A 21381-nucleotide genomic window follows, 5' to 3' on the forward strand; every position below is an offset into this window, starting at 1 on the left:
ACTTTAAATTCCCAACTTGCTACTATCAACATGCTTAGGCCATTTGGACTTTGAAACTTTTTCTACAAAGTTATTTCTGCTCAGACTGGCATACCAGGGGGATAATGTCTGCTATCCCCGTCCTTGATTACAATGAAACTGAACACTACCTATATTTCCAGTATTTTGTGTTTTTTAATTTTTGCTGAGGAAGATTCACCCTGAGCTAACATCTGTTGCCAATCTTCCTCTTTTTGTGCATAAGCTGCCACCACAGCATGGCAACTGACAGACAAGTGGTGTAGGTCTGCGTCCAGGAACTGAACCCGTGGTCACCAAAACAGAGTACTCCAAACTTAACCACTAGACTACTGGGGCTGGCCCATCCAGTTATTCTTGAAAGGCTGAAAAAAGAGAGAGAAAGCAGCATGGGCAATTAAAACTACAAAGATGTGTCTGTAATTCAGAACTGTAAATTAATACAGAGATAGAGGAAAATGCAGTACAAAAATGACAAAAGGAGAAAGTCCTACCAACTGTTTTTCTTTTTTTTTTTTTTACCAGTTTTTCTACTTACAGGGAACCTGAGTAACATCTTAGGAGAAGCAACAATCAGGGGCTTTCTGAAGTTCCGAACCATTTGTCTCCGAAGCAAGTGAAAATACTGTGCAGGAGTAGTCGGGTGGACCACAAACATGTTCACCGTGTCTCCATCTACGCCCTCTTCTCTGCTGTCACACATCTGGGAGAGAAATGAAAGAAAGGAACAGAATGTTCAGATCATCTAATTCAATCACAATGACGTATGCTAGCTGAAGGGAAACCCAGGGCTCTCCATCAGAAGGAGAAAATATATTCCTCTTCGTTACAGAAAAATACCAGAAGGTGAATTTATGACTTGTGAAGATTAACCAGACGAGAGATCGGATGGCTTTCCCCGTCTGCCCAATTCTGTGTATTTTAAGACGGTTGTTCCCAAAACACAGCTGATTGCAAGAAGCCTCTGGAGGGGACCTTTGAAAAATACAGACTCTGATGGCTATGAGGTTAAGATGGTGGAACGAAGCACTGTTAGAATCTCACTCTCCTAACGAAATAAACACAAGCATAGTTTGGTTTGTTTTAAAGACAAAAACAAAATCAAAAGCAGCTAACAAGGTTGAAAAGTTGAGAGTGAATATGGATCTTTCTCGATTTATGATGAAGTGATCTCTCAAAATACCCATGGTAAGTTGAAAATATCGTAAGTACGCAAAATCGTCTCACACAGTCTATTTTATACTAAAAGGTTGAATATCTCACATAATTGATTGAATACTGTGCTGAAAGGGAACAACAGAATGGCAGGATGGGTACAGAATGGTTGTATCAGCTGTTCACCCTCACGATTGTGGGGCTGACTGGGAGCTTTGCTCGCTGCCCAGCATTGCAAGAGAGCATTGTACTGCATATCGCTAGCCCAGGAAAAGAGGAAAAAAATCAATATTCAAAGTATGATCTCTACTGAACGTGTATCACAGTCGCACCATCATAAAGTCAAATCATAAGTCTGACCATCATAAGTCGAGGACCGTCGATAATTAAATCTCAGAAGATACTGGTGGTTCAGAAAGCTGTGGCATGGCTCCTAACCCCACTCCAGGGGCAGTGGAGAGAAAAGAAAGTGAGTTGACAAAATCCTAAGAATTCTTACTAGTCCCCTCCAGTTTGGAGAGGGGGTGTGCGTAGGCAACCCTGGGGGAAAAATAAAGGCAAAATCTAGAGTCTGAAGGCCCTCCAGTGCTCAGTGGAGGCAGACGGGGCTGCCAGCCTTGCCTCTTCCAGGGCACCTCACAGGCCAAGCAAACAGACGGAAGCCCATGGAAGTTATATACATCCCTGACCAGAGAAGCAGACCCTTGTATGGGGTTAGTGATTGAATCTCATAAGGGACCAGAGGATTTAGCAAAAAAACCCCTCTGTCCAGCAGGACTCTCTCCTCCCACTCCACGTCCTCAGACTCCGCAAACTGGAGCCCGTACTCAACTATTGTTTCAAGAAGGTAAATTGGTACCAACTGGGACAATATTCAAGGGGAATTCACCCACACCCTATCAGAGTAACTATTGTATAAGGTCTGTGAAGAATTGCCCTAAAGAACCAAAGACATGATGAAATGAAACGACATAGCAACAATGTAATATCATAGAGCCAAAATAACTTTTGACATATGTATATATAAAAAAAAGGAAAAGAACAGAGCAGGCAAAAGGCAGACTGTTTTAACAAAAGACGCAAGTGTTGGAGAGGAGGTGGAGAAACTGGAGCTCTTGTATGCTGTTGGTAGGAAAGAAAATTGGTACAGCCACTATGGAAAATAGTATGGAGGTTCCTCAAAAAATTAAAAATAGAACTACCATATGATCCAGCAATTCCACTTCTGAGTATATATACAAAAGAATTGAAGTCAGAATCTCAAAGAGATGTCTGCACTCTCATGTTCACTGCAGCATTATTACAATAGCCAAGATGTGGAAGCAACCTAAGTGTCCATCAATGGATGAGGGACTAAATGAAATGTAATATATATAGTAGAATATTATTCAGCCCTAAAAAATGAATCCTGGGGCCAGCCCGGTGGTATAGTGGTTAAGTTCATGTGCCGGCTTCAGTGGCCTGAGGTTCACAGGTTCAGATCCCGGGTGTGGACCTGCACCACTCATCAGCCATGCTGTGGTGGCATCCCACATACAAAATAGAGGGTGACCGGCACAGATGTTAGCTCAGGGCTAATCTTCCTCACCAAAATAAAGAAGAAGAAGAAGAATCCGGCAACATGGATGAACCTTGAGGACTTTGTGCTTAGAGAAATAAGCCAGTCACAGAAGGACAAATGCTACATGATTCCACTAAAATAGTCAAGCTCATAGAAGCAGAGAGTAGAATGGTGGTTTCCAGGGACTAGGGGGAGGGGAAATGGGGAGTTGCTAATCAAGGGTATAAAGCTTCAGTTGCGTAAGGTGAATATATTCAAGAGATCAGCTAGATCCCTAGGTACGATATTGTATTGATAGTCAACAATAGTGTATAGTCAACAATATTGTACTGTATACTCAAAATCTGTTAGGAGGGTAGATCTCATGTTAAGTGTTCTTATTACCACTAAAAACAATTTTTTAAAGGCAGATAGTTTTAAAGATAACACAACAGAATTAGATAAGAAAGGAGAGTGCAGTGCTAAGAAAACCAACTGAGAACCGAAACCTACCACCACAAATCTAATAAATAAGTGAGAAACAGGACAGACAGGACAAAAAAGAAATGAGATAATCACAATGAAAGCAGATGAAATAAGCAAGCACAGGTAAACAGCGAATACTCTTCACTTCACATATATTAATCCTTTTGCAGGGCTAACAGTAAAATCAGTGATGTAAACGAAGGGTCGAGATAATCACAGTTCAAGGACATGAAATGATAATAAAAATAATAAACATCATACATATAAATGTCAGCTATTGCTCTAAGCATTTACATATATTGACTATGCCTCAATGATCCTATGAGGTAGATTGGATAGAACCATTAACACAGATTTGATAATTTTAATGTATACGTAGATGATCCTTTCAGTACTTTGGCTTCTTGGTTCCTTGAACTCACGTCCTCCAATAACTGTCTTCCATCCTACCTCAACAACCTATTCCCATGGTAATATCCTTGTTATGATCAATAACAGGAATATCTCCATAAACTCTCATTTATGCGTTCCACTCTGACCACCACTTCCTACCTTTCTAGCTCAACTCTCTTTAACACTTTGACTCCAGCAATCCTTCAACCTCATCGATACCTCCAACCCACTGATCTTATCACCTTTTCACTAGCCTTTACTCTTTTCACATCTCCTTTCTCATCCTTATTTAGCCTAAATTCCAGAGTCAATCATTCTAATCGTTCTTTGGCATACACCCTTAACTCCCTTGACCCTTTCTCACTGCAAACCACAACCCTAGTTGATCCCAATTTTCCACCTTTTCCACATCTGTACCTATGTAGGGAATGTAGCTGGAGACAACACACAATCACACTGATTGATCTCACTTTAAATCCTTGACCATGAATCTCAAGTGGGCCCTCAATGCTCTTAGACTATTCTATTTCCCTAATCCATTCATTCTCCTCTTCTCCCAGATGACAGTTTCATACCTTCAAACCCAGGACCTCCTCCTCTATCATCACTCTCATCTAACAATCCAAGAGTATTTCCTCAGACCCCTACCACAACATCTACACAAGTTCTATCACCTGCACCCATATTTTCTGCCTCCCGGTTATCACCAGAGATGAACCCACCATGATCCTCTCAAAATCTCAGCCAATCCCTGATGCCGCGGACGCCATCCCATCGTGCCCACTCAAAGCAATCACTCCAGTCATTCTACCCTCTCTCTTGCGTCATCATTTTCTTCTCTACTGGATCATTCCTATCAGCATACAAACATGCTGTTATTTCTCCTATCTTTGACACAAATTTCCCCATCAACTACGCCCCATTACCTTGTTCTATTTGCAGCAAAACTCCTCAAAAGAGTTATTTAAACTTTCCTCCTTCCATATACTCCTAAATACCTTCCAATCAGATTTGGCCCACACCACACCATCTAAACTACAGTTACCAACCACCAAATGAACTCTTCAATGCTAAATCCAATGGCTTATTCTCAGTCCTCATCTGAATTGACCTTGATATTCCCTCATTCTTGATACGTTTTCTCCACTTGCTTTCTAGGACCTTCCTGCAACCTCACTGGTTGCTCCTTCTCAGTCTCCTTTCTTCTTCTCTGCAGCCTCTCACTGTTTGACTATCCCAGGGCTCAGTTTTGGGACAACTTCTCTCTTCTATCTGTAACCACTCCTTTGATGATTTCATCCAGACTTATGACCTTAAATATCACCTGTATCTTCCACGTACTCGTTTCCTATAATTCTTTCAAAAAGCATAGTTTTGTACTTCTCATGCAGGTCTTTAATTTACTTGCAATTTATTTCTGTAATCTGCTTTATAAAATCATTTCTCTGTGTCATTATCTAATATATCACTATCCATCTATTTACTGTTCTATCTACGTTTCTACCAATCCATCATCTATCTATATATTTTATCTGCAAATATGCTAAAATAATTAATGATATGTATGTACTTAGGGTGATGTACAGGGTCTCCATTTATTCTGAAATACATCATAAAATAATATGGATTTATGGATCGATAGAGGGACGATAGATGAGTAGATACGTGATAAAACAAGCATAACAAAATATTAACAGTAGAATCTAGGGGGTTGGCATATGAATCTCCACTGTAAAATTTTTTCAACTGTTCTGTATGTTTGGAAATTTTCAAAATAAAATATTAGTAAGTCATATGCATAAAGAGACATTGGTAATGATTCTCACCAAGTGATAACAATGGTTATTTAAAAAAAATTTTTTGAGGAAGATTAGGCCTTTTTTGAGGAAGATGAGCTAACACATCCTGCCAATCCTCTTCTTTTTGCTGAGGAAGACTGGCCCTGAGCTAACATCTGTGCCCATCTTCCTCTATTTTATATGTGGGACGCCTACCACAGCATGGCTTGCCCAGTGGTGCCCAGGTCCACACCCAGGATCTGAACCAGCAAACCCCAGGCCACCAAAGTGGAATGTGTGAACTCAACCGCTGTGCCACTGGGCCAGCCCCTAAAATTTTTTAATGATCATGAATCATTTTATGAAAATACCATTATTAAGTGAAAAAAAATTTTTAATGAAAATAGAGATTCCTAGGCCTCATTCCTAAGAATCTGATCTGGCATGGGTCCTTGAATTTTTATGAAAAGCTCCCTAGGGGCCAGCCTGGTAGCATAGGGGTTAAGTTCGCATGCTCTGCTTCAGTGGCCTGGGGTTCACCAGTTTGGATCCCAGGTATGGACCTACATACTGCTTATCGAGTCATGCTGAGGCAGCATCCCACATATAAGAGAGGACGACGGGCACAGATGTTAGCTCAGGGACAATCTTCCTCAGCAAAAAGAGGAGGACTGTTGGCGGATATTAACTCAGGGCTGATCTTCCAAAAAAAAAAAGCTCCCTAGATGATTCCAGTGATCAGCCTGGTTTAGGAACAACTCATCTTTGCCACATAGGAATCATTTTAATTGCCATAAAAGCGTGATACTATTATACCCAACGCATCATGTTTCCAGGGAATACTGACATTGCATTAGATCTGTTTCATTCAAATACTACAACGTCTTCCAGTTTAAGGTGCACATTCAGTATCTGCAGGAGGTAGTTCTATTTCCAAGCACCTAGGAAGCAGGAAAACATTTCTTGGAATCCATAAGACATTGGACGTACCTGCAAGAAACGTTCTATGCGACAAGAGGAGTGCTCAGGTCCAGCCCCGTCATACCCGTGTGGAAGGAGAATAACAATGCCGCTCTGGAGGAGCCACTTGGCCTCTCCTGGAAAAGCACGTGGTAGGGAGTAAGGACTCTATGAAGCAGGAACAAAATGCACAGTCTGATGGACTTGGGTAGAAACAGATGTTAGTTTGCTGCCTGAGCCCCTAAAACCGTTTTTACTGCACGCACTTTCTAGCACTGTTAACCCATACATAGGGTGAAAATATCCATCCTACTGCTGAAACCCTACAACGACACGTGCACTGGGGCTTCAGGAAGTGGAAGACAAACTCAAAGGTGAACGTCCCGGCTTCTAGGACAGCACGTGCCACTCTGATTCCACCTCCCAGGCTGGGCAGCTCCTATCTGCCTTCACAGCACCACTTCCCACACAGGCCACTGTCCTCAAACTGAGGGCACAGACACTGAGAAGAATCTCTCTGCACATATCAAAGCCCAGTCTCCTCAAGGAGCTTTTCTTCCTCACAGCTACAAAGTTACAGAGAAACGCAACCACAGCGAGGCTCTGAAGGGCGCACTCAAAATGCAAGAGCGGCTACCCCCGGAAAATGGGCTGAGGGCCTGGGGGAGACTCAGACTTGTACTTCACAGACTTTGAATTTTTACAAGAAGCAGGTACTGGTTTTGTAAATGATGATTAAAAATAATAAAGATGCACAACTTTCAACTTGCAGATCCTTGAGTGTCCCTGGACGGAGGGAAGTGGATCGTCAAGGCTGCCACTCACTCTGATCGCCAATCCTCACTATGTCACCATTGCCTACTTGTGATTCATCCCACACTCACTCAACATACCGCAGGGGCAGACCCGAAAGTTAAAGGACCTCAGAGCTGGCAGGTGCGCACACTGCTCCCTACAGTCAAGCACATTCCCCAAAGATGGGAAGGTGCTCCCTGCACAGTTGCTAAATGGCCCCCAGCCCTCCAGCCGCCAATTTAACTGTCTGACAGCTACCCATCCCAATGGATGACAGCACAATCCGTCTGGTGCACAGGAGTCTCACCAGCAGCTATGGCCCCTTTGCACTCATTTGTCCCCGTCAGCCTGGTGCTATGCGTCCACTACACACCCGTATGCCAACACCAACCTCCAGAGATGAACGTGTCAAAGATGATCTGGGCACCATTGAAGAAATCCCCAAACTGAGCCTCCCAGAGGGGCAGTAACTTAGGGCTTTCGATGCTCATCCCGTACTCAAATCCCAGGACAGCCTCTTCTGACAGCGGGCTGTTGCTCACCTAATGCGAGGAAGAGAACAGGAGCACGGTCACGCAAGGGAGGACGCGACCCTGAGGCAGGAAAGGTAAAGCATCACGTTTATACACACCTCTCAAAGGGAGGCGGGTGGAGAGGGGAGCTGGGTTTTCGTTCATCTCCACATTCCTTTGAGAAAGGAGATCTACCGCTATGAGTGATGCATATGGAAAAAGTGCGGACAAAGAGAGAAAGAGATAAAAGAGGTTGGAACATGGGCATTAAAAATTTTCTTCAGGGAGTCAGCCCCAGGGGCGAGTGGTTAAGTTCACACGCTCCACTTTGGTGGCCCAGAGTTTCACCAGTTAGGATCCTGGGCGCGGACATGGCACTGCTCATTGGGCCATGCTGGGGTGGCATCCCACATGGCACAGCCAGAGGCACTCACAACTGGAGTATACAACTATGTACTGGGGGGCTTTTGGGAGAAGAAGAAGAAAAAAAAAAAAAAAGATTAGCAACAGTTGTTAGCTCAGGTGGCAATCTTAAAAAAAAAAATTAAAAAGAATGAAAAAGAAAAAGGTTTTCTTCAGGGGCCGGCCTGATTGCATAGTGGTTAAGTCCGCACGCTCTGCTCCAGTGGCCCAGGGTTCTCCAGTTGGGATCCTGGGCATGGACCTACACACGGCTCATCAAGCCATGCTGTGACAGCACCCCACATTGAAGAACTAGAAGGACTTACAACGAGGGTGTACAACTACATACTAGGGCTTTGGGGAGGAAAAAGAAAAGTGATCCATAAGAGACCACAGCAAGGTTGCAGAATACAAGGTTAATAGACGAAAGTCAATTGCTTTCCTACACACCAGCAATGAGCAGTTGAAATTTAAGATTAAAAAAAAAATTTTCTTCAAGGAGAAGCAAAATTAACTTCTCAAATGACCCACCTATGGAGCTGAGAGTCAAACAGTGTCATACAAGCTGTTTAAGAAATATCACAAAACAAAGGAGGGAAGTTTACCCAAAACAACGCCTATCTTTGGTTAGAATCCATTCTTCTAAGATCCTATTTGCATGATAAAGCAAAAGAATCATCACCACATGTTAAGATTAAAAAAGCAGGACACAAAATTACATCTCTGAAGAGGCTAAAGAGATGTGACAAGTAAAGGCAACATGTTTCTGAACTGGGTTTGAAGCCAAGATGGCAGTCATGTCTCTGTGTTAATTTCCTGGCCTAGATGCTTATACTGTGGTGATGTAGGAAATACACATCTAGGGCATCAGGTTGGCATAGGTTTCAGAGTAAGAAAAAGGGCCTTTGTATTATACATCCAACTTTTTTGTAATTTTATGTTTATTTCAAAATTTGTCTAAAAAATATCTTTTAAAGTTACATATTTATAGAACATTATTTGGCAATAAAAAAAGAATGAAATAGTGACCCATGCTACAACATGGATGGACCTTGAAAACATGATGCTAAGTGCAAGAAGCCAGTCACAAAAGGCTACATATTGTATGATTCTATTTACATGAAAAGGCCAAAATAGGCAAATCAATAGAAACAGAAAGTAGATTAGTGGTTGCCAGCAGCTGGCGGGGAGGAAGGAATGGGAAGTGACTGCTAAGGGGTATGGGGTGTCTTTTTGGGGTGACGAAAATGTTCTGAAATTAGACAGTGGTGATGTTTGTGAAACCAGTAAACAGGTAGCCACTGATGATCAGGTAGCTAGTAACTAAAGTTGTTTTTCTTTTTTGTAACTACTGAATACAGCTTTTAACTGTTTACCCGCCCATTGTTAACTGTGCTGCTGAGGCAATATGCTGTCTGACTCCCACTAGGCTCCTACAGATAAGATCTCCCTGGAGCCTGGGTCACCATGGTAATGGGTGTTCGAGCTGTTTTTCAGGAATTAGGACCCCCCCCTTGTCCAGTTCAGGCCAGTTGAGACCACCAACTCACTAACTGGGCCCGCGCAGATGCCCAATAAGTGATGTTTTGATGTCAAGAAGCTAAAAACTCCACCCTCAGATCATGCTAATGCTGCCATTTTGTGAACATGCGTCCTGTGAAGATGCGTGAAGTCTGACTACACTTGCACAGAGCATCAATTACGTCACCTCACTCCACTGACATAGCTCTACATGAGGTCACCCTTTGACCTTCTAGGTACCAAATCCAATGACTATGTTATTCTTTCTCTTATCTGACTCCTCCCTCCTTGCCTTCGATGACACAATGACTCAGTCTTCCTGCCTTTCTGGATGCTCTTTTGGGATATCCTTATCCTCTGCCAGCCCCTTAAATGTTGTTTTTCCCAGGACCCTATCCCTTGGTCCTCTTCTCATTCTGCTCTCTCAGGGAGATTCTTCCACCGCTGTGGTTTCAAACACTCCTACACCCTGATTACTTCCAAATCTATATCTTAAGACCATGTTTCTTCATTAACTCCAGAGATACATGTCTAATTCCCTGATAGAAATCTCTACGTCCTTGAGCCACTTCAAAGTCAAAAGTCCAAAACTGAATCCATCACCTTTCCTTACTAAGCCTGTCCCCTCTCTTTACTCTCTATTTGGGTGAATGCCACCTTATATACCAGCTGTCCAAGTTAGGAAGCTAGGAGATAATTGAGGCTAGTCTCTCTTCTTCACTCCCTCTATCTACCACTAAGTCCTAAAGCTTCTGTTTTCTGAATGGTTCTCAAGGCCCCATCTCCCGTCTGTACTGCCATTGCCCTAATTCACATCCCTGTGATTTCCTGCCCAGATCACTGAGCAGCCTCCTTAGAAACTGTCCTAAGTTTCCTCCTCCTTCAACTCGGGCTTCCAAAGTATTATCAGGAGTGCTCTTTCTAATACGAAAATCTGATTACCTATTCCAAATTCCTCCCTGGCTTCTCTTTTACAACACATTCAAAGTCTTTCACAATGTGGGTAGTCCTATCTGGCCAGTGTCCCTTTTTTTTTTAACTCCTGTATCCACTTGGCAGCTTAAACTCCAGTCCTATGAAGCTCTTTGTAGTTCCCTGAGCAATACGTCAGGTCCTCTTACTTCACAGCTTTTATATGTTCTATCATGTCCACCTAGAATGTTCTCCCTACATTAGACTAGGCAATTCCTAAGGTCCTTCAAGTCCCGGCTCAAATCTGGCTTCCTCTCCCAAGCTTTTCTGGACTTCCCTCAAGTAGATTAGCTGCTCCTTCTCCTATGCATCTACTATACTTTATACACTTAACTACCTTATTTTCTTGAATCTATTAATGCTTTCATTTATTCCAAAAAGTATTTAATATGGCTTGTAAATATCCATGATATACAACATGATAATTTAAATGCAAGTGGGGAGAAAGAAGATAAATAAAGATTGAGACACAGAAGGGAGTTGGGGAAAAGCAATCTGGTGACCTAGTCATTTGTCACTGAGGCTGCCATGGCCTCCACCCATTCCTAGAAGCCATCACTATTATTTTTTGAAAAGTGCATATATTCATTGTTTTATTTTCTGATTTTATAGCAGCCGTTATGTATAAGGGAATGCTGGTCAGTTGCAGAATTCACGGTGTACACACAATAAAGACAAACCAAGCTCAAGCAGGAGTTTCTCCAGGGGCCTTCATATAAAGGACACGGTTTATGATAATCAATGAAATCTCTGACAGGTTCCTTGGAGCGGATGCAAGGCGTTTAACTGAGGCTTTTTAAATAGCAATATTAAAAGTTAATTGAGGGGCTGGCCCCGTGGCCGAGTGGTTGGGTTCGCGCGCTCCGCTGCAGGCGGCCCAGTGTTTCGTTAGTTCGAATCCTGGGCGCGGACATGGCACTGCTCATCAGACCATGCTGAGGCAGCGTCCCACATGCCACAAATAAAAGAACTCACAACGAAGAATACACAACTATGTACCGGGGGGCTTTGGGGAGAAAAAGGAAAAAATAAAATCTTTAAAAAAAAAAAAAGTTAATTGATACTATAGATCAAATCACGATACAATAAAAGATATTGGGGTGGGGGAATACTAAACATTTCAGTATCTAGATCACCAGTCTGACTTCATCCAGGGGTGGATTTTAGACTAATTTAAAGAAAATATAAGCTGTACGTCCTTTAAGAAATCCCCCTGGAATTTCGCTTTGACAAGTGAATTTCTTAATAAATATTGAGTATCAGTGAACTCAAGATTACACCCTCCAACACAGGGCTAGAGTAAGAAAAAGGACAATGTGCCACTGACTGTACCTTAAAGGATAATTTATGGTAATAAACAGCATGCGCCAGGCACTATGCTAGTTGTTGGAGAGAAAGAAATGAAAAGACACAGCCGCTGCCCTTGACTCTAACGAGTACAGCTCAGTGACTGGCACACAGAAATACATGGTAATAGATATATTCATCAAGCCCACAAATGTTAGAGAATAAGGTAACCCTGAGGAAGTGGGTTTCTTTTTTTTTTTTTAAGTAGGCAAGATATGTTGGCTTATTATCTACATCTTTGGCTTACTTTAATGAATTCAGCAACACGCATGTTATACTGTCAATTTTGAACTGATAAAATGAACATACACTTGACATTTGCAAGATTACAGATAAGTAGCTGGAGTAAAATAGCTCTGGTCTACTCACTAGTATGTTACTTCCATTTCAAGTGTATAGACCTACATTCTCCACCCACTCAGCACCCCTTTATTTCAGTAAGTATTGAACCCAAAGTTGCTGACATCTGTTTCTAGTTGCTTTAAGAATCCTGTAACTATGATCATCAGTTCCTGGGTTTTATAACAGACATTAAAACATCGTACCTCTAGAAACCCCTTCTGATTAGGGTCCATATGGTTCAGAGGAATATAGGTGTCATCTGTCTTCTGGCAAACAACCATTGCATGCCTCTGACTAAAAGTTCCACGGCCAACATCTTGGCCACTCAGACGGACATTAAAACCTTAGGCAAGCAAGAAGGGAAAAAAAAATCCAGATTCCCATGAATAACCTAGAAATAAGAAGGCATGGTGACCTTGAATTCTTATACACCAGCTCATCCTGAGAATTTTCCTTAAGATAATAGACAATCCTTACTAAAATATGCCTGTCCTATATTCAAAAGTCTGTAGTCAAGGTGAGATTGTATAAGAACGGAGAGTCATCATTTGCCCTAGAATTTCTAGGGGAAAATATCAATATATCCAGCTCTGAGCCATTTGTTTCTCAGGAATAATTGCTCTATCGTCTATTCTCTGATGAAGGTTGTCAAAGGACTTATATTAAGATTAAATCATATTGTCAGATACGAAAAGTTAACACATTTTAGAACCTCTCTAGTCAATGAAAACAATAGGAGGTAGCAGTAATTCAGAACCGCAGGGGTCACATATAACAAATGTCATATGAAGCATCCCCTCCCAACTGTGCAGCTAAACAGAGACTTCTTACCTTGAGCAAGTAACGAGCCCAAGGCCAGAGCTTCTGCCGTGGCCCAGTCTAACTTGGTTCCATCCATCACCTTCTCCATTCTGGACTGTAAAATTGAAGGGGACGAAAAAAGAACCTTCTAAGAGTCCATATAGTTTTGTCACACTGGGTTCAAAAAAATGTAAGGCAACAATGGTAAGTATCAAAAACATAATGTGAAATTAAACAGAAAGTGCAGAAGGATATATGAGAGTACGACTGCCATTATATGCTGCTTAAAACAGGAAAAAACACCCGCCCTCAGGTCAGGGGTTAACCCCGCAGTGAATGAGAGGAGCTGGACCAGGAAGGGCTACACAGGGAACCGTGTGTGTAATATTCTACGCCTTCAGCTGGATGCCGAGTACAGAGTTTGCTCGTCGCTAACCCTATAAGAACTTAAAAAGGAACTTAGTGCTTTAACAATAATTCAGAGGGCAGAGCGTCTTCATCCAAGTTCAGGAAAGATGAAGGTCTTTAACTCCTTGCTCTCTGGCTTTAGCACAGAGAGTCACATGTTCCAGAAAACCCCTCGAATGCCAGGTAAACCGGGAGGGTTTGTCAATCAATATCCAACATGAGACAACGTGTAAAACCTCAACATGTTTAAGGGTCCAAATGGTTGTCTTCAGGGGTTGATTTTTGTTTATTCAATTTCAGCCGCTCAAAAGAATGGAAATGTTTTCTGCTCACTGGTCAGAAAAATCAAAACAGGCATTCCCGTATTGCTGTATTTTTTTTGATTAATTTTTTAGGAAGATTAGCCCTGAGCTGAGCTAACATCTGCTACCAATACTTCTCTTTTTGCCCTAAATTAACATCTGTGCTCATCTTCCTCTGCTTTATATGTGGGATGCCACTACAGCATGGCTTGATAAGTGGTGTATAGGTCCGCACCCAGGATCCGAACCGGCAAACCCTGGACCACCAAGGCAGAGCATGCAAACTTAACTGCTATACCACAGGCCGGCCCCTGTATTGCTGTATTTTTAATAATGTGTGTGTAGTACATGTACATGTAACATATTAACAGGTATGAATGAATGAATGAATAAGTTAATAAGTGGAGGAAAACCAGACATAGAAAAAATCTGAATTAATTGACTATCAGTACCAAAACACCGCTAGGATCAGTTCCTAGAACCTGATGACACACAATAAATATTTGTCAAAGGAATTAGTCAACCAAAAAAGACCAGACCAACACCAGTCCCTTTGCTGCACAAGAACAAACTGACTGGAGAGTTCATTGCTCCCTACCTGAGCATACACCTTCAGAAGGTGACTGTGCATCTGGAGCTCCTCCGGCACCTCCACAGACTTCCCGCCAATAAACCGCAGAAGGTCCAGTGGCACACCTGTGTTCCAGGTGGTAATGCAAGCTTCCGGCTGAACCAGGCCCTGCCAGTGGGCCTGCAGGTTGGTGGCTGGGGGGCTGTAGTGCGCCGTGTTGGTTAAATGGTCATTCAACTTTGCATAGTAGGAGGCTTTGATTTCTGACACCTCCTCCTGGGTCATGAGTCCACTGGCAATGAGGTGCTCTGCATACGTATCTGGGATGCTCTTCCGGGCTCTGCGTAAGAAAGAGGGGGAAAAAAATCAACCTTGTAAAAATCGAAGAGAGACTATAGTCATTGTCAAAGACACTGTAAAGTGCCATCGCTATAAAAAGGCATGCGGGAAATATTTTAGAACTAGATAGCGGAGGTGGTTGCACAACATTGTGGACGCACAAAAGGCCACTGAATTGCTCACTTTAAAAGGGTCCATTTTATATCATGTGACTTTCACTCTAGTGCATTTTTTTTTTCAGTGAGGAAGATTGGCCCTCAGCTAACATTCGTGCCAATCTTCCTCTATTTTATGTGGGATGCCGCCACAGCGTGGCTTGATGAGCAGTGCTAGGTCCGCACCCAGGATACAAACCTGCGAACCCCGGGCCGCCAAAGCGGAGCATGCAAACTCAACACTAAGCCACCAAGCCAACCCCTAATGCATTATTTTTTTTAAAAGGCAGTGGTGAGTAACAACCTCTTCCAGGCAAGCAAGAAAAAATAAAATTATCTTTATAGGCTTGTGTCTACATCCAGGTAGAAATAATGAGTAGTAGGGTTTTTCTATGAGTTGGTAAATTCTGGACAGTTATTTACAGGACTGATCTACATTATCTACTCACTCAGTACCCCTTTATTTCAAAAAGCATTGAACCCAAAGTGGCCAACATCTTTTCAGGTAGCTTTAATAATCCTGTAACTACACTAATCAGTACCTGGGTTTGACAATAATAACAATGCCACTCTACATTCACATAATACTTTAAACTATAAAGTCTGTTCACATGTATTATTATGTTTAATCCTGACAAAAGTGAGACCTAGGCAGGATAGACTTTTTTTAATGGGGCCTGAGCCACATCAAGTCATTCAGCAGCTAAATTCAGAGAGCCCAGATTTGTTCTTTCAAGAGGCGTCTGCTACCTATGACCAGAAAGACCCATCAATGTCCCCAAATTTATTCCTCTTCTTTAATTTATATTTATGAGGGAATAAAGTGGGGGGGGAGGATCTATTTTACTTTCTAGTATCTCAGAAGGAAATTCCAAAGAAACACGTTCCTCTCCGACACATTAACTTCTGACTCAGCGCTGTGCAATAGAAATACAATGCAAGCCAATGTGTAATTGAGAATTTCCTAGTGGTCACATTAGAAAAGGTAAAAAGAAACAGGAGGAATTAATTTTAATAATATATTTATTTAACTCAGTAGACACAAAATATTATCACTCCAATACTTAATATAAAAATTATTATTGAAGTAGTTTCCGTTCTTTTTTTCACACTAAGTCTCTGAAATCTGGTGTGTATATTATGCTTGCAGCACATCTCCATCAGGACTAGCCACATTTTAAGTGCTCAACAGCCACTTATGGTTAGTGGCTTCTGTATTGGATAGCACAGTTCTAAACATTCCTTAAAATCCATCATGTCACCTCTTGCCAAGGCACAAAGCAGGTCCACAACTGTAGTTTGCAGAAGTGACTCACGAAGGCTGTTTCCAACTCTGTCAAAGCCATGCTAAGTAGCTCGGGCAAGGTGCTGCCTACGTCTTCCTCCTTCAGTCTTCCCATCTGCTAAGCGAGGTTGTTAAGTTGCCCTTTGTCTACTCATCAAGGAAACATGTAGAGTTTGAAGAAGGTGGGGAGCTTTCTTGAGACCCCGAGGGTGACCATTCCAGTTTGCCCAGGACTGTCCCAGTTTTAGCATTGAGAGTTTCACGTCCCATGGAAACCAGGAAAGGTGGTCTGTCCAACCTGAGAGTGTCTAATAAAAGTAATAGTGTGAGGCCAGCCTAGTGGTGTAGTGGTTAAGTTCACATGCTCTGCTTCGGAGGCTGGGGTTCAGTGATTGGGATCCTGGGCGCACACCTACACACCACTCATCACATCAGGCCACGCTGTGGTGGCATCCCACATAGAAGAACTAGAAGGACTTACAATTAGGATATACAACTATGTACTGGCACTTTGGGGGAAGAAAAAAGGAGGAAGATTGGCAATGGATGTTAGCTGAGGACCAAGCTTTCTCCCAAAAATAGCATACCTCAAAAAAAGAATAATAAAAATAAAAATAGCCCGAGCACTGTGGGTAAGAGGGCATATTAAACGAAGGTTTGTAGTTGTACCTGATGATTTTGTACATGACTGGGTTGGTAAAGAAGGGCTCATCTAGCTCATTGTGGCCCCACTGCCTGTAGCATAACAAATCAACAATCACATCCTTCCGGAACCGGCGCTGGTACTCAAATGCCAGCCGGGTGGCACGAACCACTTCCTCTGGGCTATCTCCATTGACGTGGACGATGGCGCAGCCCACAAGCTTCCCTGAAGCAGAGAAGATGGAGGTGAAGCAGGCCAGTTAGCCCCAAATGACATTAGCCCACCTCCAAGTCCTGTTGCCTGCGTAGGGAGGCACATCCTCGGAGGTAGTTTGGCTTGGTTGTTAAGAACCCACGCTTTGGAGTCCAGCCGACAAGAATGAGTTCACATCCCAGCTCTGTGACTTATTGTGGGACCCTGGCAAGGTGATGGATCCCAGTCTCCTTGTCTATAAAAGTAGGATAATGGCTCCCACCTCTAGTGGTATCCCAAAGGTTAAATGAGTTACTGCATATGAAGTGCTTAACAGTGCCCGGTTCACAATAACTAATATTTATTTTGTTATTGTCATTACTACTATTATCTTTCCTTCTGAGATAAAAGGTTTATTAAAGGATTTATCCTAGGAAAAAATGGGTTTTCTCCAAAGAAAATTCATAGAATGTATTTTCAACATCTGTATCAAACTGGTCACAAAAAAATTCACAGAGACAAAAGGCATCCAGGCCAGGATCTGGGTGTAAAAACAGAACAGTTCCTACCATCTAACAGTTCTTGTAACTCTGTGCATTAGAGAACGGGTAATAAAAGCCCTGCCTTTCTCTTAATGCTGCCAGTTTCCAGGTGAAAACAAGTCAGCTTAGCTTTTTCACACCTGATTTCACATCAGACCACTTAGTCAGATGTACTGGTTAAAAACATCCTTTTCGACTAAGGTCTTGGGTACTCCCAGTCTGACTCCTAAAGACAGTTACTGCGGTGTTGTACTAGTGGTGCTGATCTCTGGTTTCCGCCAGATCATTCAACCGGATACTTGAGCAATTTGAGACTTCATCCTCTAAGTTCCACTTCTGTCTTATTTCCTTGGATTTTAAGATCACGCTCAGACATTAGAAGGAATATTAACTTAACACTGTTGGTGACTACTGACCATATCTGATCCAAAATTAAAAATGGGGTAGCCAGTGAGGCTCACTGTTCTGAGTGAACTAGAAGATTCTGTGGGAACTGCTGGTCTGACCATCAGCTTCTCCCCGTGTTACATACCGATATCACTACAGTATAAGGAAGACCTCCCTCTTTCTGCCGGAGTGGTGTAACCCAGCTGGTTATTGACGATCAAATGGACACTCCCACCAATTCTGAAATGTGGGAGATTAGAGAGCGTAAATGTTTCAGGAACAATCCCTTGACCACAGAAAGAAGCATCACCGTGAACCTAAATCATGGAGGAGAAGGAAAGAAAATGAACGTAAGGGACAGAGAAATTTAGGATTTCAAATTGGAACGAATCGCTTTCAAATAATAACAGGAATAAAAACAACCACCCTCTCACTGCTCCCCTTCCCTGCCCCAAATCTGCTTGTTATAGGATTTTCTAGAAGGGTTAGGCTGATCCAAGCAGCTTTCAAAGATACTAAAACAGTCCTTTTCTTCTTGCAGCCACCACCAGTTGACCTACTCCTTCCATCTTGTACCATCAGCTATACCCATTACTTCTCGTATACCCATCAACATTCTACTGCAGAGAGCGCCACTACAGAAGGAAGGCCACAGGAGGGGCAGAAGGAAAATCAGCTCTGGCAAAGTTTTCATGAGAACAGCCTGCAAGACGCAAGGAAGAGTGCACAGCTTTGAACTCCCCGGCTTCTCCAGTCGTCTTGCCCCCGAAAAGAGACTTCGCGCAGCTCCACCACCTAATCCCCACTGGGTGTAACGGCCACCATTGCGAACATGAAGGAAGTGATGTGACAGCAAAGACAGGAGGCATGGGGGGAAGGTATATCACACATAAGAGAAAGGACGCTTTGAGGGAAAACAAAATACTAGTAGGAGAGAATGTCTGAAACGTGCTGTTCTTCCAGAGCATTTCATAACTTCATCACAGAAGCTGGTAGATGGAAGATGCTAGAGAAAGGCGGAAATTTTTTTAGAAAAGTTGAAAGCAAATAATGAGGGAATTGTAGATCTTAGAAGAAAATAGAAGCTCAGCAGACTTCACGCTGAAAGACTATTATCATAAACAGCCAAAATGCTGAACTAAAGAGTGAGATCACCTGATCTGCCCTAACTTAAGGTAACCATGGTGGCTCTGATGATAACGGAAGTAAAAGACCTGATATGAATGAAAAAAGAATCCTTGGAAGTAGATTTTTCTAAAGCACATTGAAAATGTCCTTTTAAAAAGTCACTTTTATATAAGTAGAACATTTTGGCTAAGAAAGCAAGCACTCTCTTGAATCAGTAAAATTTCCAGTCCACACCTTCCATTGCTAGGGTCTGCGGGGATGACCGACATGTTGGAGTATCTATATCTAGTAACAACATACCCTTGCATTATCTCCACAGCAGTATGCATTATCTCCATTATCCACCCAACAACTAGGTGGGGGGCCAGGTAAGGAAGTCACCACTGTCCTTTTTACAGAAAAGAAAACCAAGATTCAGAAAGAGTATATATTTTACACAGCTTGGACTAGAGGGTAGACCTTCTGTGACACGTCTGCTTTTTCTACTTATTTCCTCACCACTCTAAGCCTTTCTCCTGGATCAAGAAACATTATGGATATGTTCTCATTTAATCCTCGGAACACTATGAGGAATGTAACATACGCCCCTTTTGCCTGTGACATTCGGAGAACCTAAGTAACAGAACCAAGCACGCCAAGCTAGAAAGGAGCAAAGCCAGGATTTGAACTCAGATCTTCTTGGTTCTAGAGTCCTTGTCTTTTCTACACCACATTACATTGTAAAGTCCAACCCTCAGCCAAACGGTGGCCCACACAGGGTCAAGGGGTTCCTGGCATCTGAACACTCCTCGTCCTTTGGCCTCAGTGCTGCTGGGATTGCTTGTGGGGTCAGGACGTAAAAGGAGATCAGTGAAGCAAGGAAGAGAGATGTGTGTTTCTTCTGCTCCTTTACAAAAGTGTTACAGTGGAGGCACTGATCAGACACTGCATCTGTTCACAATTTGCCCATTTTATCATGGTCTTAGGATTCTTGGCACTAAATCACATGTGTGTCACTCGCTAATTTTATTTTTCTTCTTAAATCAAAGAGAAACCACTCCACTCTGCTCTATAAAGCTTTGTGGGAGTAAGGGTCCATGAGCACAGACAAATGCTGCGTGAGGTGGAAGCCACCCAACCAAACACGGCCGTGGGGGTTGGACACACACAGAAGATCCCAAACGAGAATCCACTTCCACCAGGTCCAGGAGTAAGATAAGCAGAAGACAGACAGAAAAACTAGCAACCAGAATGTCATCCGCTGTGATTTTATAGGCTCCAAATTTAGAGTTCTCACAAGAAACTCCAATTGTGTACTTGAGCAAGGCAAGACGTGCAGACACAGCAGGGCAAAATATTTTAGGAACACAAAGTAGACAAAAAAGGGTAGTCAGTTTCTCATCACTTTAAAGTAAATGCCATTTTCACCTCTTACTTCAGAAGTCCATCTTAAGATCTGCTTGATGTACTGGGTAAATGTGAATGACTGAATTATTATAGAACATGATGAATTAAGTGAAAGGCAAAGAGAATATCTGGTTAATGATTTGGAGATTCCTATTTAGAAATACCATATTATAATCAAATCCAATTCTGCCTACTCTCAATTTATTTCCTACAAGTTTCTGGCCCAGGGAAAATGAACGTGAGTAAGATAATGTCGTTATTTGCATATGTAGCACAATATTCTACTGCCTTACAGATCTATCTATTTCTGTTGTGTTTGAAGACTCAGTTACTGTTATCCAGGATTAATTATCTCCCGGTAGCTAAAGGTTCTTTTTTTTTTTTTTTTTGGTGGAAGATTAGCCCTGAGCTAACTGCTGTCAATCCTCCTCTTTTTTGCTGAGGAAGACTGGCCCTGCACTAACATCTGTGCCCATCTTCCTCTACTTTATATGTGGGACGCCTGCCACAGCATGGCTTGACAAGCAGCACCCGGGATCTGAACCAGCAAACCCTGGGCCGCCAAAGCAGAACATGCGCACTTAACCGACTCGCCACCGGGCCCGGCCCCTAAAGGTTCATATTTAAAGGAATACTCACAGAAAACAAAGGTGACCCACAATCCAAACTCTAAAAGATACCTGTTAGGTTACCAAAACCTGGGAGGAAGAGGAAGCAAGAACCACACTAATGATTTGTATTGGTTGCCTTAATGCCAAAGACCTTCACTGTAAAACAAACAAGCAGACAAAATAAATCCAGATTCTTGTAGTCTTGTTAGATATATGAAGACCACGTAGTTTCCTAGAAGGCTGCACTTGCAGAGAAGTCATGACAATTGTCCTCACAGACGCGTCAGCTACGCCAGTCCCTACCCCGTTAATTAATCCATACCTCAAGAAAGGAAAAACACGGCGAAAACCTCCGTCTAAAGTCAGTTGCCTTGAGCCTAGACTTCAGATCTGCTAAGAATTTTGAAAAC

General features: G+C 42.5%; 1 protein-coding gene across 2 annotated transcripts in view; it reads right to left on the bottom strand.

Annotated features, from left to right (window-relative positions):
• Positions 1–21381, bottom strand: part of DHTKD1 (dehydrogenase E1 and transketolase domain containing 1) — a 47712-nt gene that overhangs the window by 9289 nt on the left and 17042 nt on the right. For both annotated transcript variants that reach the window (XM_001499273.6, XM_014737084.3), the window contains exons 6-13: positions 17992–18163; positions 16752–16950; positions 14331–14643; positions 13053–13137; positions 12425–12564; positions 7517–7667; positions 6361–6467; positions 557–721 (exon numbers count right to left, since the gene is read on the bottom strand). In XM_001499273.6, the coding sequence (XP_001499323.3) occupies positions 557–721; positions 6361–6467; positions 7517–7667; positions 12425–12564; positions 13053–13137; positions 14331–14643; positions 16752–16950; positions 17992–18163 (1332 nt within the window). The remainder of the gene's footprint in view (positions 1–556; positions 722–6360; positions 6468–7516; positions 7668–12424; positions 12565–13052; positions 13138–14330; positions 14644–16751; positions 16951–17991; positions 18164–21381) is intronic.

This window comes from Equus caballus, chromosome 29, assembly GCF_041296265.1.
Source record: "Equus caballus isolate H_3958 breed thoroughbred chromosome 29, TB-T2T, whole genome shotgun sequence".
In the NCBI taxonomy this organism is placed as follows: Eukaryota; Metazoa; Chordata; class Mammalia; order Perissodactyla; family Equidae; genus Equus; species Equus caballus.